Below are 15,187 nucleotides of genomic sequence, written 5' to 3' on the forward strand. Positions count from 1 at the left end.
ATGTCACGCCGCGTGTTGAATTCATTAATCCGGGAGCGTAGGGGAATGAAGGTGAGGCCTCTGCTGAGGACTGATCTTTCATCCTCAGAGAGGGGTAGGTCTGGAGGGATAGTGAAAACACGGCAGGGCTCGCGTGTTGAATTCATTAATCCGGGAGCGTAGGGGAATGAAGGTTGGGCCCTTTCTGAGGACTGATCTTTCATCCTCAGAGAGGGGTAGGTCTGGAGGGATAGTGAAAACACGGCAGGGCTGGGAGCTAGGACCCATTAATCCGGGAGCGTAGGGGAATGAAGGTGAGGCCTGGAACAATACTGGAACGTCCTCTCCACCCTAACCCCGGAAGGCAGGCATACATTGGTGTTCCTCACAGAAGGGTACAGAGTTTCAAGATCTCAGATGATACAAAGAACTTAGAAGGATAGGTAATTGAGGAGGATGATTAGTGATGTCAAGGGGATGTAAAACATGTTGGTGGTGGGGACGGTCAAATTTCAGAATCCCTATGGTGCAGACAGAGGTCATGCAGCTGATCGAGTCTGTACCAACCCTCTGAAGAGCACCCCATCATATCCCTGTTACCCCATATTTAGCCCACCCAGCCTGAGCACTACTGTACAATATAGCCTGGCCAATCTACCTAACCTGAACAGATATGTATTATGGGAGGAAACTGGGGCACGTGGAGAAAACCCAGCGAAGGCAGACTGAGCAAACTCTTTCCAGTGACTGGAATCAAATCCGGGTCCCTGGTGCTGAGAGGCAGTAGTGCCAACTACTGAGCCACCATGCCACCGTCACAGGCAGGTTAAATTTACAAATAGTTCTAACTTTGCCATTCTTTCTGAATAGAAAGAATGCAGAGTCCTCTGATTGTTTGTGTAACCTGATTTGTCTGCGCGCTCATCTCTACTGGAAATGATGAACTCATTAATTTAAAATCTGAAATATTCATGGCTCAATGTTGCTTTCAGCTACTTTGAAAGACAGACAATTTAGGCAACTCTATTACCGAGGAATGCATTTTATCATTATCTTTAAAAGCAAAATTTTAAACCCAAGTAGTTAAACAGGTTTGATGAGAAACAAAAACAGACAAAACCTCTCAAAATTTATCACAGCAAACTAAAGGTGGATCCATGCAATAATTTATTGATTGACTTTGCAGACTGGTTATTAGTATTTACTGTTTACTAGTTTCCAATTGTCACTTTAATTGTTAAGTCACAAATATTTGCATTCCTATTTGTTTAATACGAAATTTGAGCAAACTTCAGTTCAAACCATTGGTGGACACCACGTTCCTGGTATATGAACACTTCTAATACCTTATGGGTTTATCTCATGTTATGCTGCAGTGGCCATACCAAGCCCAGGGCTCAGACAAATAAATTATAGGATAGAAACAAACTCAGCAAAGAATAAACAGAACATAGAACAGTACAACACAGTACAGGCCCTTTGGCCCTAGATGTTGTGCCAGCCTTTTATCCTACATACCCTTTTTGTACTACTTTCCAAGTGCCTATCCAGGAGTCGCTAAAATATCCCTATGTATCTGACACTACAGAGAGGGTGGTGGGTGTGAGGATTGCATTGCCAGGTGTGGTAGTAAAGAACCTACCTCTGATATCTTCTCTAAACCTTCTTCCAATTACCTTAAAGTTATGCTCCCTCATTATAGACATTTCCATCCCAGGAAAAAAAAAACTCTGTCCATCCATACTATCTATGACTCTCATTATCTTACACACCCCGTCGCCTCTCACCCTTCTTCACTCCAAAGAGAAAAGCATTAGCTCCATCAACGTTTCATAAGACGTGCCCTCCAGTCCAGGCAGCATCCTGGCAAATGATTAGATTAGATTCCCTACAGTGTGGAAACAGGCACTTCAGACCAACAAGTCCACACCAACCCCCCGAAGAGTAACCCACCCAAACCCATTTCCCTCTGACTAATGCACCTAACATTATGGGCAATTTAGCATGGCCAATTCACCCGACCTGCACATCTTTGGACTGTGGGAGGATACCGGAGGAAACCCATGCATTCACTGGGAGGATGGGCAAACTCCACACAGACAGACAGTCACCTGAAGCTGGAATTGAACCCAAGTCCCTGTCGCTGTGAGGCAGCAGTGCTAACCACTGAGCCATCGTGCTGCCCCTAAGTCTCCTCTGCATCCTCTCTAAAGCTTCCACAACTTTCCTATAAATGATGCAAAAGAACTGAACACAATATTCCAAGTGTGGTCTAACCAGGGGTCTACAGATAAAATTCAATTTAACTCTAACATCATACTTTCAGCTGTTTTGAAAGTATTTTAACTTGATATCTAAATGCTTAGAACAAATTTGCAAGAGAGATTAAACACTTTGAATTACATGCCCTTCCTTTTTGCAAAACCTTATTTTGCATTATAAGTGCTATGTTTGCATGTACAATGTAAAGATTCTGATAGAGATACAGACAGACCCAAAGATGGTAAATTAAAATACCCAATGGACTGAAATTTTCATACTGGTAGCAAAGTATGTTTGATAAAGATACAGACAAAAACTCTTACAGTACATTCAAAGAAATTGAAAAGATCCTGCAAATAAACAGCTTCAAAGTGGAGCAAAACATTAAAGTGCACAAAGAGACACAGACAGGAAAACAACATTGGTGGGGAGTACAGATGTCAAAAGACAAACATCAGAATCACATTTGTAGGTGATGCACTTGAAAGAATATTTCCATAAAAAGAAACAAAAAAAATTGTACCTGGTGAAGCATGTGCAGAATATTTTGTTCCTGCTCGCTGGCAACTATATCTTCAACATTTTCTGTGATGCTTGTAATGTCAAACCAAGATTCAAAACTGGGGAGAAACAAAGATTGAGTTTATCACAAAACTAGTTCATAAACATTTATTTTGCTCCTCTCTCAATTTCAGTCCCTCCCATAAATGGGTCTGGGTCTGCTGTAAAATCAGGAGAACACCTTTTAACTGCCTGATATCTGGATAAACATTAGCAAGATTGAAGAATCGCAACACATAACTATTACAGCAGTTACTATACCAATGTTATCAAGTCACAACTTATTTCCCTCAAGAGGCATGAATATAATTAAGCATGCAGAGAATCAGGTGCTGCACATCGGGTGCAGCAGATGCAGTAAATGATGTGTGTGGAGGTGCAGGTGTAAGGTTGGTGGGGTGGTTGGTAAGGACTAGTGAGGTTCTGTCCTGATGGAGATTGGAGGGGCGGGGTTCAAGGGCGGAGGAGCGGGAAGTGGAGGAGATGCGGTGGAGAGCATCGTTAACCACGTCTGAGAGGAAATTGCAGTCATAACATCAAGGTACAGAAAACCCTTTGACAACAGCAGATACACTCCGTCAAACAGCATGGAAACAGACCTTTCGATCCAAATAGTCCATTTCAACCATAATCCCAAGTTAAACTAGCCCCACCTACCTGCACCTGGCCCATACCCCTCCAAACCATTTCTTGTTCATATACTAACCAAAGTGTTTTTCAAACCATTGTAGGTCCTCGAAGGTAGTAACATTTGGATTACTCCCAGTGCCATGTACTTGTGAGTAGAAATAGGAGGATAGAGCAGATGAATGCGTGGCTGAAGAACTGGTGTAGGGGGCAGGGATTTACATTTTGGATCATTAAGATTCCTTCCAGGCCAGAAGAGACCTATAGGTCCTCGAGGGTAGTAACATTTGGATTACTCCCAGTGCCATGTACTTGTGAGTAGAAATAGGAGGATAGATCAGATGAATGCGTGGCTGAAGAACTGGTGTAGGGGGCAGGGATTTACATTTTGGATCATTAAGATTCCTTCCAGGCCAGAAGAGACCTAAGTAAGAAGGATGGGTTGCACTTGAATTGAAAAGGGACCAATATCCTGGCACAGAGATTTGCTACTTCTACTCAGTAAAGAGATTAGTCTGGCACAATAGAGAAGTGTAGTAAGTTAAGTAGTCAAGGCAGGCAAAAGCAAGGCAGAGAATGAGGTAAAACGGACTTAAACTGCATTGAAATAAATGCAAGAGGCCTGATAGGTAAGACAGATGAACTCGGCTGGTTGGGAATAGGGGAATAGAGATATCATAGCTACTATAGAAATTTGGCTCAGGGAGGGGCAGGACTGCCAGCTTTTTTGTTACAGGGTATAGATGCTACACGAAAGAAAGGAGGGCAAGAGAGGAGGGGCGTGACATTTTTGGTTAAGGGTAACATTATGGCTACATTTAAGGAGAATATTGCTGGGAGAAGGTCCAGTGGAGAAACATGGGTAGAAATAGGAAAGGGATGATCACCTTATTGGGATTGTACTACAGGCCCCCCAGTAGTCAGTGGGAAATTGAGAAACAAATATCAGGCGATCTCAGGTATCTGTAAGAATAAAAGGGTTGTAATGGTAAGGGAATTTAACTTTCCAAACATAGACTGGGACTGTCATATAGCATTGAGGACTTGGATAGAGAGGAATTTGTTACATGTGTACAAGAAAATTTTTTCTTATTCAGGATGCACCTACTAAGGGAAGGTACAAAACTTGACTTTCGCTTGGGAAATGAGGCAGGGCAAGTGACTGGTCACAGTGGGGGAGCACCTTGGGGTCAGCAACCATTATTCTATTAGTTTTAAAATAGCTATGGAAAAACATAGACCTGATCTAAATTTTAAAGTTTAAATTGGAGTAAAGCCAATTTTGATGATATTAAGCTAGAACGTTCAAATGTTGACCAGGAGAGGCTATTTGCATGTAATGGTACGGGTGGCAAGTGAGAGGCCTTTAAAAATGCAATAACAAGAGTTCAGAGACACATATTGCTGTTAATGCAAAGGGTAAAGCCTGTGGAATGCTGGATGACGAGAGAAACTGAGGCTCTGGCCAAGAAAGAGAGAGGTGTGTGTCAGGTATAGACAGCTGGGATCGAGTGAATCCCTAGGGCAGTAGGAATATACTCAAGACAAAATCAGGACAGCAAAAAGGGACAAGATATTTTCAGCAAATAAGGTTAAGGAAAACCTAAAGAGATTCTCCAAATAAACTAAAGGGGTTAGAGAAAAAAAAAGTAATTAGGGAGAGTACAGGACTCCTTAGAGATCAACAAGGCCATCTATGGTTAGAACCACAGGAGCTGGGTGAAATACTAAACAAGTATTTTGCAACAGTATTTGTTGTGGAGAAGGATATGGAAGCCAAAGAACTTGGGGAAATAAACTGAGATATAAGTGTCTATATTACTGAAGGGGTGGTGCTGAACATCCTAACTCAAAAAGGTTAGATTAGATTAGACTACAGTGTGGAAACAGGCCCTTCGGCCCAACAAGTCCACACCGACCCGCCGAAGCGCAACCCACCCATACCTCTACATTTACCCCTTACCTAACACTACGGGCAATTTTGCATGGCCGATTCACCTGACCTGCACATCTTTGGACTGTGGGAGGAAACCGGAGCACCCGGAGGAAACCCACGCAGACACGGGGAGAACGTGCAAACTCCACACAGTCAGTCGCCTGAGTCGGGAATTGAACCCGGGTCTCAGGAGCTGTGAGGCAGCAGTGCTAACCACTGTGCCACCATGCCGCCCAAGGTGGATAACCTTCACCACCCTGTCTACAAGTGCTGCCACTTTCAAGGAACCACATACCTGTACCCCTCTCTGTTCAACAACACTACCCAGGATTCTACCATTAACTGTTTAAGTATTGGTCATCTCTTCAAAAATGTTCAATCAAGTTTGAGACACATGATTTCTCTCAGACAAAGCCATGCTGACTATCCCTAATTAAAGTTAAAAGTTTCACAACCTCAGGTTATAAACTAACAGGTTTATTTGGGAAGAACTAGTTTTCAGAGCGCTGCTCCTTCATCAGATAGCTAGTGGGGCAGGGTCATAAAACACAGAATTTATAGCAAAAGATCAGTGTCACACAATTAAAACGATATATTGAACAAACCTAGACTGGTGTTAAGTCTTTCATCCTTTAGAATGGGTTGCAGGTTTTGATTCAATAATATGTAAACTTCTTTTAAGTCACATTCACAAGATAAGCTAAAGTTTTATGCAAAAAGGTGATATCTCCGGTCAGACAATGTATTAAAGGTGTGGGGTTAGAGTCTGTCTGTATCCCAATCTCAAGTCAGACTGGTTTTATTGGGTGGCATGGTGGTTAGCATTACTGCCTCACAGCGCCAGAGACCCGGGTTAAATTCCTGCCTCAGGCAACTGACTGTGTGGAGTTTGCACATTCTCCCCGTGTCTGCGTGGGTTTCCTCCAGGTGCTCCAATGCAGCCTCCAATGCAGACTTCGGGATATGCAACAATGATAGCCAAGTTCGGTACCAACAAGAATGGCCTCAACCAGGACCTTGGGTTCATCAAAACTACAGGTACATACACATACACACCATCCCACTCACATCCTCTCACAGGCTTACACTCCGTCACACTCACTCTAACCCTCACATGCAAACACGTCTATTGGTTGAATTTGCATAATAGTATTTGCAAGTACATTCTATTTTTACTCTAAAAGCAGATAGTCAATCCATATAACATTTTATAAATTGCACAATGGAAAGAGAACCAGTCTGATTCAAGATTAGGACACAGATAGACTCTAACCTCCAACCTTTAATGCATTGTCTGAGCTGAAATGTCATCTTTTTTAAAAATAAAACCTGAACTTACCGAGAATGCGACTTAAAAGACATTCTGGGATTTACATATCAATGAACCGAAACCTGTAATGTTCTAAAAGATGAAAGACTTAACAGCAATCTCGGTTTGTTCAATGTATAGTTTTAATTGCATGACACAGTGATCTCTTGCAATAAATTCTGTGTCTTATGATCCTGCCCCAGGATGAAAGAGTAGCACTCTGAAAAGCTAGTACTTCCAAATAAACCTATTGGACTATAACCTGGTGTTATATAATTTTTAACTTTGTCAACTCCAGTCCAACACCGGCACCTCCACATTATCCCTAATCAGTCCTTGCCTTTCCAAATGAATGCAAATCCAGCATCTCAAAATCCTCTCCAACAACTTACCTACCACAGACATCAAGAAAGGCTTACTTTTCCTTGCAGTCTTTCTTAATTAGTCATCCTCCAGTCTTCCGGTACCTCACCCATGAATATCAATGCTACAAGTATCTCTGCTAAGGGCCCGGCAACGTCTTCTCTAGCTTCTGAGACTTGGAATTTATCTAACTTTGCGTATCCTAAAACCCATAGCACCTAGTCTTCTGTAATGTGGACTTTTTCAAGATGTCACTATCTATTTATAAAGCTGGTCCTGTCAGCTGAAAGATGTCCATTTACAGAATGCTTTTCATGACCAGATTTTTAAACCTCATTGTAGTCAGAGGGTCTGTTTCCATGTTATACAGCTCTGACCCTTTGGTCCAACTCATCCACGCCAACCAGATATCCAAAGTTAATCTAGTTCCAGTTTATAACATTGGGCCCATAACCCTCTAAACCTTCCCTATTCATATACCCATCCTGATATCTTTTAACTGTTACTACATCACCCTCCACCACTCCCTCTTGGAGCTCATTCCATGCACCACCCTCTGTGTGAAAAAATTGCTTCTTTGGTTCCTTTTAAAAGCTTTCCTCTTCCACCTCAAACCTATGCCCTCTAGTTTGGGACTCCCCTATCCTGGGGGGAAAAAAAAGACCTTAGCTATTCACCTGATCCGTACCTCTCATGATTTTATAAACCGCTAGAAGGTCTCCCCTGAGCCTCCGACCCTCCAGGGAAAATAGCCCCAGTCTGTTCAGCTTCTCCATAAAGCTCAAACCCTAGCAACATCACTGTGAATTTTTTCTGAACTTTTTCAAGTTTAACATCTTTCATTAAGCAGGGAGACCAGAACTGAATGCATTATTCCAAAAGTTGGCGTAACCAATGTCCTGTACAGTCAATGAAGTTCTTCTGAAGCGGAGTTAGTGTTCCTAGTAATGTAGGAAATGCGGCAGTACATTTGTGCACACACCAAGCAACCACAAATGTGATAACAACCAAGTATTTTGTTTGTGATATTGATTTAAATGTTGGCTGGAGATAATTCTCCTACCTTTCTTCTAAACAGCACCATTGAACCTTTACAACATTCTGTACAAGGTAGACCAGAGCTTGTTTAATGTCTCATTCTGACAGTTCAGCTTGGCTCTCAGGACTGAACTTAAGTGCCAGTCTTGATTTGTGCTCAACTACTGGAGTGGGATTCCCACAGCCACACCTTATATGGCAATTTCATATACAAATATATTCCAAAAGCTTCACAGAGGCAAACCTGACAAAAGGAACAGCTATTAGAAGAGGCAACAAAAATAAAAAACTGGTCAGAAACATGAGTTGTAAATGGAGAGGAAGGAGGACAACGCAAGGCAAAGCTTCCACTACTTTCCACAATATCAATTGCTGCCAAATTCAGGACCACTTGGAGTTTGATTAAGACAATTCAAGTCAACAGGAGACTTCATTCCCCTCAGTACAGCTCAGGAATTACTTTGATCATTAAGTCACAAGTTCATAGTGTACAACACAGAAACGTTGATAACGATCTGTCCAGTTGAGAAGCCTGTTAAAAGGTCCACAAATGCCAACTCCCAGGTTAACATATCTTTAAATTCCATTCACCTTTGTGCATTTGTGTAAACTAGGATTTGATTACAGAACTACAAGGCCACTGCATCATTCATTTTTCTAATTCACCACAACTCATGGAACTCGAATTTGGCCTGGTGAAGTAAAATGCTGTGGAAAATGTGTCCTGGAATTAAACAGCAAGCCTTTTCCCTATTTTTATGTTTGTTGAAAGCCCTCTGATCATCCCAGCAGCCTATGTCTTGAAGAACCACTGCACCAACAGGCTTATGTACCTACATGACAAATCACAACTGAAGTTACTGCCCTAAAGCTTAGCAGCAATTTGACAGCATGGTACATGATCTTTCCCTTCTTAAAATAAAGGAACTCATATTCCCATGGCAATCCCAGTACATTAATCTTGGGAACTTTTACTAACAACTCTGCTACAGTAGGTGATGCCTTTGACAGAAAAGATCAAATAAATTCAAAACAGTGAAGCACCCAATCCATTCACAGTGGTTACCTTTTCAAGTCATCAAATACATCAGGCAGTAGAAAGTTGAGAAGTGACCAGAGTTCAGCCAGGTTATTCTGCAGGGGAGTTCCAGTCAACAGCAGTTTGTTGTCAGTGTTGAATCTTTTCAACTCCTGAATAAGGCGACAATTTAAGTTCTTGATTCTGTGGCCTTCATCCACGATGAGGTATTTCCAGTGACAATTCTATTTGATGAAAACCAAATGCAATTGTCATAGAGAAGTTTCAACTGTGGACCAACACAACGAAAACGCAAAATAAAGTCATCCGTCCCATTCTTTTCTTACAGGCATTGAATCCTACAGCTCCATAGGAATCGTGATTTCACACAATCTCATGACCAATCTCAGACTTCACAGCAGCTTGATTCAGGACATTACAACCCAATGGAATATACAGTTGAGTCACCTGGGCAGCAGTAATACTGGAATATTTCTTCTGCCCAGGATTTGTTCATGAAAAAAGAACTAAGAAGTCTGAATCAATCTGGATTTAAAAGTTAATTCACTTTGAAGGTATTCATTAAAAGTGCCAAAAATAATTTGTCAATGACATTGATTTAGATTCAGGCATAATGAACAAAACTTACAGCTTGGAAAACCAGCCTATTACTTCTGCTAGAAAAGTGCACACAAATGGATGAACTTGCTGATCTTCACACTAGGTTCAAACAGAGTGGTCACTGATGCACTATACCAGATAACTACACAGAATCAGATGACAAATTCCAAGTATTGCCAGAAGAAATTAAGATAAAGGCAACAAGGATGACAGAGTATACAGATGTTGAGTGAGAAGATCAGCCATGATCTAGTTGACTTACAGAGCAGACTAGAGGGACCAAATGTGCTCCTCGCCCACGTGAAAACTTTACAATGCTCAGTAACACTAAACAAAAACCAACTAACGATACTGCACATAAACGAAAATCAGTATAACTAACCAATTTTAATGAAATTAAACCACAGAGACAAGTACCCACTCCAACACCAATCAGTGCTCACTGGTTTCAGCGATCAAATCTCAAGTCTGTTCCACAGCCGAGAATTCCATTTTGCATAATTGCTACTATCTTTGGAACAAATCAATTTCTAAAGAGGGGACTTTGACAGAAAGGCCTCATTTATGAAATGTGTTTTATGCACTTGTTCTGTAAGCCAGAACCCTTGACCTTTTGATACATAACCACTTCACTATCTGATGCAACTAAAGAAACAGCTGCTTACATACCTGAAAGCGTTTCCTGTCCCTCATAGCGATTTCGTAAGAAGTGATAACAACTGGTAAAATGTGCAGAGAGCCTTGTCTTTTATGGATTTTACGCAGACTTTGTAAACGATCTTTCTGGTTCCCATGATAAAGCAGCACTGGAATCTGAGGTACAGAGGTAAACATTAAAATTCACTCAAAACACACATCAAGACAAGTGGTTATTAGAGATCAGTCAGTCTCACCTCTGGTGTAAACCTCTTAAACTCAGATACCCAATTTGGGAGAGTAGATAGAGGGCCACAGACAAAGAAAGGCCCTGGAACTCCTCTATCCACCATCATGGCTATCATAGCAATGCACTGGACAGTCTTCCCCAGGCCCATCTCATCTGCCAGAATCCCATTAATACCATTTTCCCACAGCATCTGAAACAGAAAAATAATTGCATTAGGATGCCTCCAAAGTATCAACACAAACTCACCTTAAAATATAACTTCATTATATTTAGTTTTTCTACCACACTGTGTGCAACAGATGAACAGTAATACAACAAAACCAAAGTGTAAGCTCACTGGCTGGTCTATCAGGTTAGCCAAATGAGTAATAGTGGGGAAATTCACCCACCCCTGGAAACTGATCCCAAGATCTTGACAGAAACAAGAGAATAGATCAGGAAAACAGAAAAGATCAGGCAATTTTCCACCTGCATTCACAGTAGTTCTTTCTGAGGAAAATACACACAAGGACAGATCAGCTCAACTTTAACAGCTATTCAGACTACCATTTTCATTTCCGACTGATCACTTCTGTACAGTAGCAGAGACCTTTCAGCATGCATTGATCATCACCCTGGGGTTGGGGGAGCTGAAGAGGGCACAAAACACTCCAAACTCAACATCTGCAAATAATGTCCTGTTGGGCTCAACATCTCACTTAGACAAATTCTGTCTCTCTACTTCGAACTTTAATGTCTAACAATCCCAAAAGCAATGTCAAAATAATATTGAATAAAGGGATTGTAATTTTAGACATGCTACTACATATATTCTTTCAGAAGACAGTGAAGAACACTGAGACAGGGATAGTGGATACACAAACAAGTTGCCCTGCTATGTAAAGTTTTCAAAGCAAAATGTATTAATTTCTTGCTATTGTACATATTTGAAAAGACGACAAAATCCATTTGATTAGAGAGAAAGGGAAGAGTTGACAGGTGGAAAAAGGAAGACGGAGGGACACAAAGAGAAAGAGACTAGTGAGCAAGATAGAGACAAAGCAATCTCTCCCTCAACTGTGTCATGGATTCTTCACTGAGCTGCTAAACAAGTTCATCACATTCAAAGGGAAACTCTCAGATCTGTATGGAAACCACAAACTATTAAGATCCTTGCAGGACAGTTAAATGATTTTTAAAAAAACATAAATATTTTCAAAGATATCCTTAGCAGCTATCTTCATCTCAAACCGATTTGGTATGCAACAGTACGTGAACTCCAATAGCAGGTGGCTTGTATTTATCCATTTTGTACTAACCACTATTCCAGACAGGAGTAACTCAAAAAGAGACCACCTATAAGCTGGATATCACTTCATACAGCACCATTTAAAATTAAGCCAAAGTCTTCGTAAGTTGAACAAAAAAGGCAGAACGTTAACAGCAACAACAGACAGTGCCACACAGTTACCACCAAGACAGAATATCTGTAGCAAATCCATCCCAGTGAATCTGAACAAAGGTCACAGCTGGCTGATGTTTGGTCATTTTATTTTTTAAAAACTGTTTGGTAGGCTTTTGGTTTTTTTTTTAAAAGCACATGGTAACTTTAAAGTCTGCATTTCTACACAGAATGTAACCAGAGCAAGGCCTGCCCAATAACATTCAGGCTGCTGTGAGGCCAAGCAGAGTTTATCAGAAGCATTGTTGGTGAATGATCAATAGCCCTCTCGTGTCCCAGGTAAGCAGCAGGTCAATTGCCAGCTAAACAAAATTAGAAAAACACAAGCACAGTCAACTCACCCGAAGCCACTCCATTCCCTCCACCTGGTAGCACCTCATTACTCCTCCTTTGAAGAGTTTGGGCTGCTGATATGGAACTGCTTGACCATTCACTTTCCTTACTGGGTCCAGGAGGTGCTGAGAGTTATGGCGTACAGTCTGGGCTAGTCGGTCTTTGATGGCAAAATTGGAATCTTGACTTTTCTCAATATCTGCAGCTTCAAGCTTTTTGGGAGCTGTTACATCCCCATTCTTTATTGGAAACGTTAAAAGAAAATGACAGAAATCAGAATTATATATGGATGTCAGTTTAACATCACATATGTGAAATGGGAGTGCAACTAGTGAATATTTACACCATCCCTCAGCTAGTTACAAACTATTTTCAGAGGGCTACATCTCAGAACGAAATGAGTTTGGCCCAGAACAGATTCAGCAAGCCACAGAGGTCTCTTAATTTTCTCTATTCTTGATCAGATAAAGCCACACTGTTGGGTCATTGAAAAAGAAATTTTACTCTACCACACCTAAAAACGCTCAGTAATAATGAGCTAGAAATCACTTCATTCAGTACCAACACCCCTCACGTTGAGCCAGTAACTTACATATCAAATGTGTAAGGCCATGCTAGATAAAAGCAGACATACAAGGTTTACTCGACAACTGCTTTGCAGAATTGGAAAGTCAATTTTCTCTACTACTTTCCCACGTTCTCCTCTTGAAATAAACTGCCATGTACCAAAGAATGTTCACTGGCGGGGGGGGGGGGCACTGGTAGGTCTCCAGTAGCACTGAAAACATTAGCACACCACCCAAACATAATCCATTGTTCCAATATGTAAATTATGTGCATTCCTAAGAAATCACTAAATATGGAGCAAGGAAAGGGCTTAAGTTGATGTTCAGAATAAAAGGGCTACAAGGCTAGGCTCCAAATTTCGTACGAGCAGTTTATTTCATTTAATTTCTCAGATGGACTGAGAAACCTATGTTGCAAGTATTATGCAAACAAGAGGACATCTAGCGGCAATGCACAAAAACAACTTCTGTCCTTATCTTATCCAGACTTACAAGTGTTTCTACTTTATCTCCATGATTACAACACTACACAGTTTTAATTTAGAAACTTACCTCATCTGTTCTAGCCTTTTTGACCCTTGACAAAATGTCCTAGAAAAAGTGAAAGTAAAATCAGCAGGATTTGTGACAGGTCTTAAATGTTTTTTTGCAACACGATGGCTCAGTGCTCCGGTGACCTAGGTTCAATTCCACACTCGGGTGACTGCGCGTGCAGTTTGCACATTTTTCCCCAAGTCTGCGTGTGTTTCTGCCAGGTGCTCCAGTTTTCTCCCACTGTCCAAAGATGTGCAGGTTAGGTGGATTGGCCATGCTATACTACACCATAATGTCCCAGGATGCGCAGACTAGATGAATTAGCAACAGATATTATGGGGACAGGCTAAGGGGCTGGATCTGGGTGGGATGCTCTTTAAATTATTGCTGCAGACTCTTTCTGCACTAGTGTTTCTATGATCTTGCTTTTACAGTGTAAAATAATAAAATAAGCAAATATAAAAGACATTTAAGCATACACCTCCCACAAAAGAGTGGAAAGCTTTTAAAATTTCTAATGGGTTAATGCCAATTAAAGTAGCATGGTACCTTTTAGAGGTCAAGAATACATAAAAAAACAACAGAAATGGACAGATCCAATATTCCCATGGTTATTATTAAAATTCTAATAAATTACTGCAGTTGCTGCTAACTACACCAAAGGGATTTTAGTCCACATGGTGAGGACATTGATGATCAAAAGAGAAAGAATGCTCAGTGGAGAAATTAAAATATAAATGTGATAAGATGCAAGAATCTTAATGAATCACAATATAAGCAATGCATTTAACATGCAATCAGCAATAATTGATGATATAGGCAAAACGTTACTGCTTCTGCTAAAATCGCAGTTCTCCCATGATTAACACAGACAGCATACATGGTGAAGACATCATGAACTTTGTGAGAACTATAAGAGACTGGCAACAAAAAATAAAACCACTTAATGTTAAAAGCTGCCAGTTGACAGACAGGTGTATAGTGAACTGAAAGGAAACAGACAAATGGAGGCTTTTGCATTGTTAGATTTGGCTAATTCAATTAAGAAATTCATGGGACACAGCAATGGCATTTATTGCCTGACCCTTGTGCCATGTCCACAGATACACAGTGTAACTTCTTTAAAAAAAAAGTTGTTCTTTAAATCCAATTACAATGTGATTGACAATTTCCACCATTCACAAAAACAGTAGGGACAGCCCAAAAACAAGTGAATTCCAGACAGCAGACAGAGCATCACAGCTGGAAAGCCCATTCAAGTTCACAAAAACAGAGAAAGTTAACAAGATGGCCGGCTAACAAAATGAAGAAGTGTCAAATAAAAGATCATCCAAGTGCACATTAACGGTTTCTCACTCCACAGATGCTGATTTACCGGTTCTGAATTTCCTGTCTGTACTTCAGATTTCCTTGTCGCTTTGCGTTTCTACAAGAACAATCGCCTTGTTAAGCTAGCACTGTAACATTGATATAAATGTTCTCAACGTTTGTTAATATGCCGTGTCTCTATGATTCTTTTATATTAAATGCACCCAATGAAGGGTGAAAGCAGTGACAGATATTTAACTCAGCCATCTAAGAGATCCACATGGTTAAGTCTGCGACAGAATCCTGGAAGGGCTGCAGTGGAAAGAACTAAGACAGACATTATGGCTTCCTTCAATATGGATGACATCAAGACAAGAAACTAAATTACATGAAGTGGAACAGGTA

General features: G+C 40.9%; 1 protein-coding gene across 3 annotated transcripts in view; it reads right to left on the reverse strand.

The window, feature by feature from the left end:
- The window catches only part of hells (helicase, lymphoid specific), a 65,427-nt gene that overhangs the window by 32,705 nt on the left and 17,535 nt on the right, over nt 1-15,187 (reverse strand). For all 3 annotated transcript variants that reach the window (XM_043712290.1, XM_043712289.1, XM_043712288.1), the window contains exons 8-13: nt 13,493-13,531; nt 12,383-12,613; nt 10,608-10,790; nt 10,384-10,527; nt 9,142-9,338; nt 2,765-2,861 (exon numbers count right to left, since the gene is read on the reverse strand). In XM_043712290.1, the coding sequence (XP_043568225.1) occupies nt 2,765-2,861; nt 9,142-9,338; nt 10,384-10,527; nt 10,608-10,790; nt 12,383-12,613; nt 13,493-13,531 (891 nt within the window). The remainder of the gene's footprint in view (nt 1-2,764; nt 2,862-9,141; nt 9,339-10,383; nt 10,528-10,607; nt 10,791-12,382; nt 12,614-13,492; nt 13,532-15,187) is intronic.

Source organism: Chiloscyllium plagiosum, chromosome 22 (assembly GCF_004010195.1).
Source record: "Chiloscyllium plagiosum isolate BGI_BamShark_2017 chromosome 22, ASM401019v2, whole genome shotgun sequence".
Lineage (NCBI taxonomy): Eukaryota > Metazoa > Chordata > Chondrichthyes > Orectolobiformes > Hemiscylliidae > Chiloscyllium > Chiloscyllium plagiosum.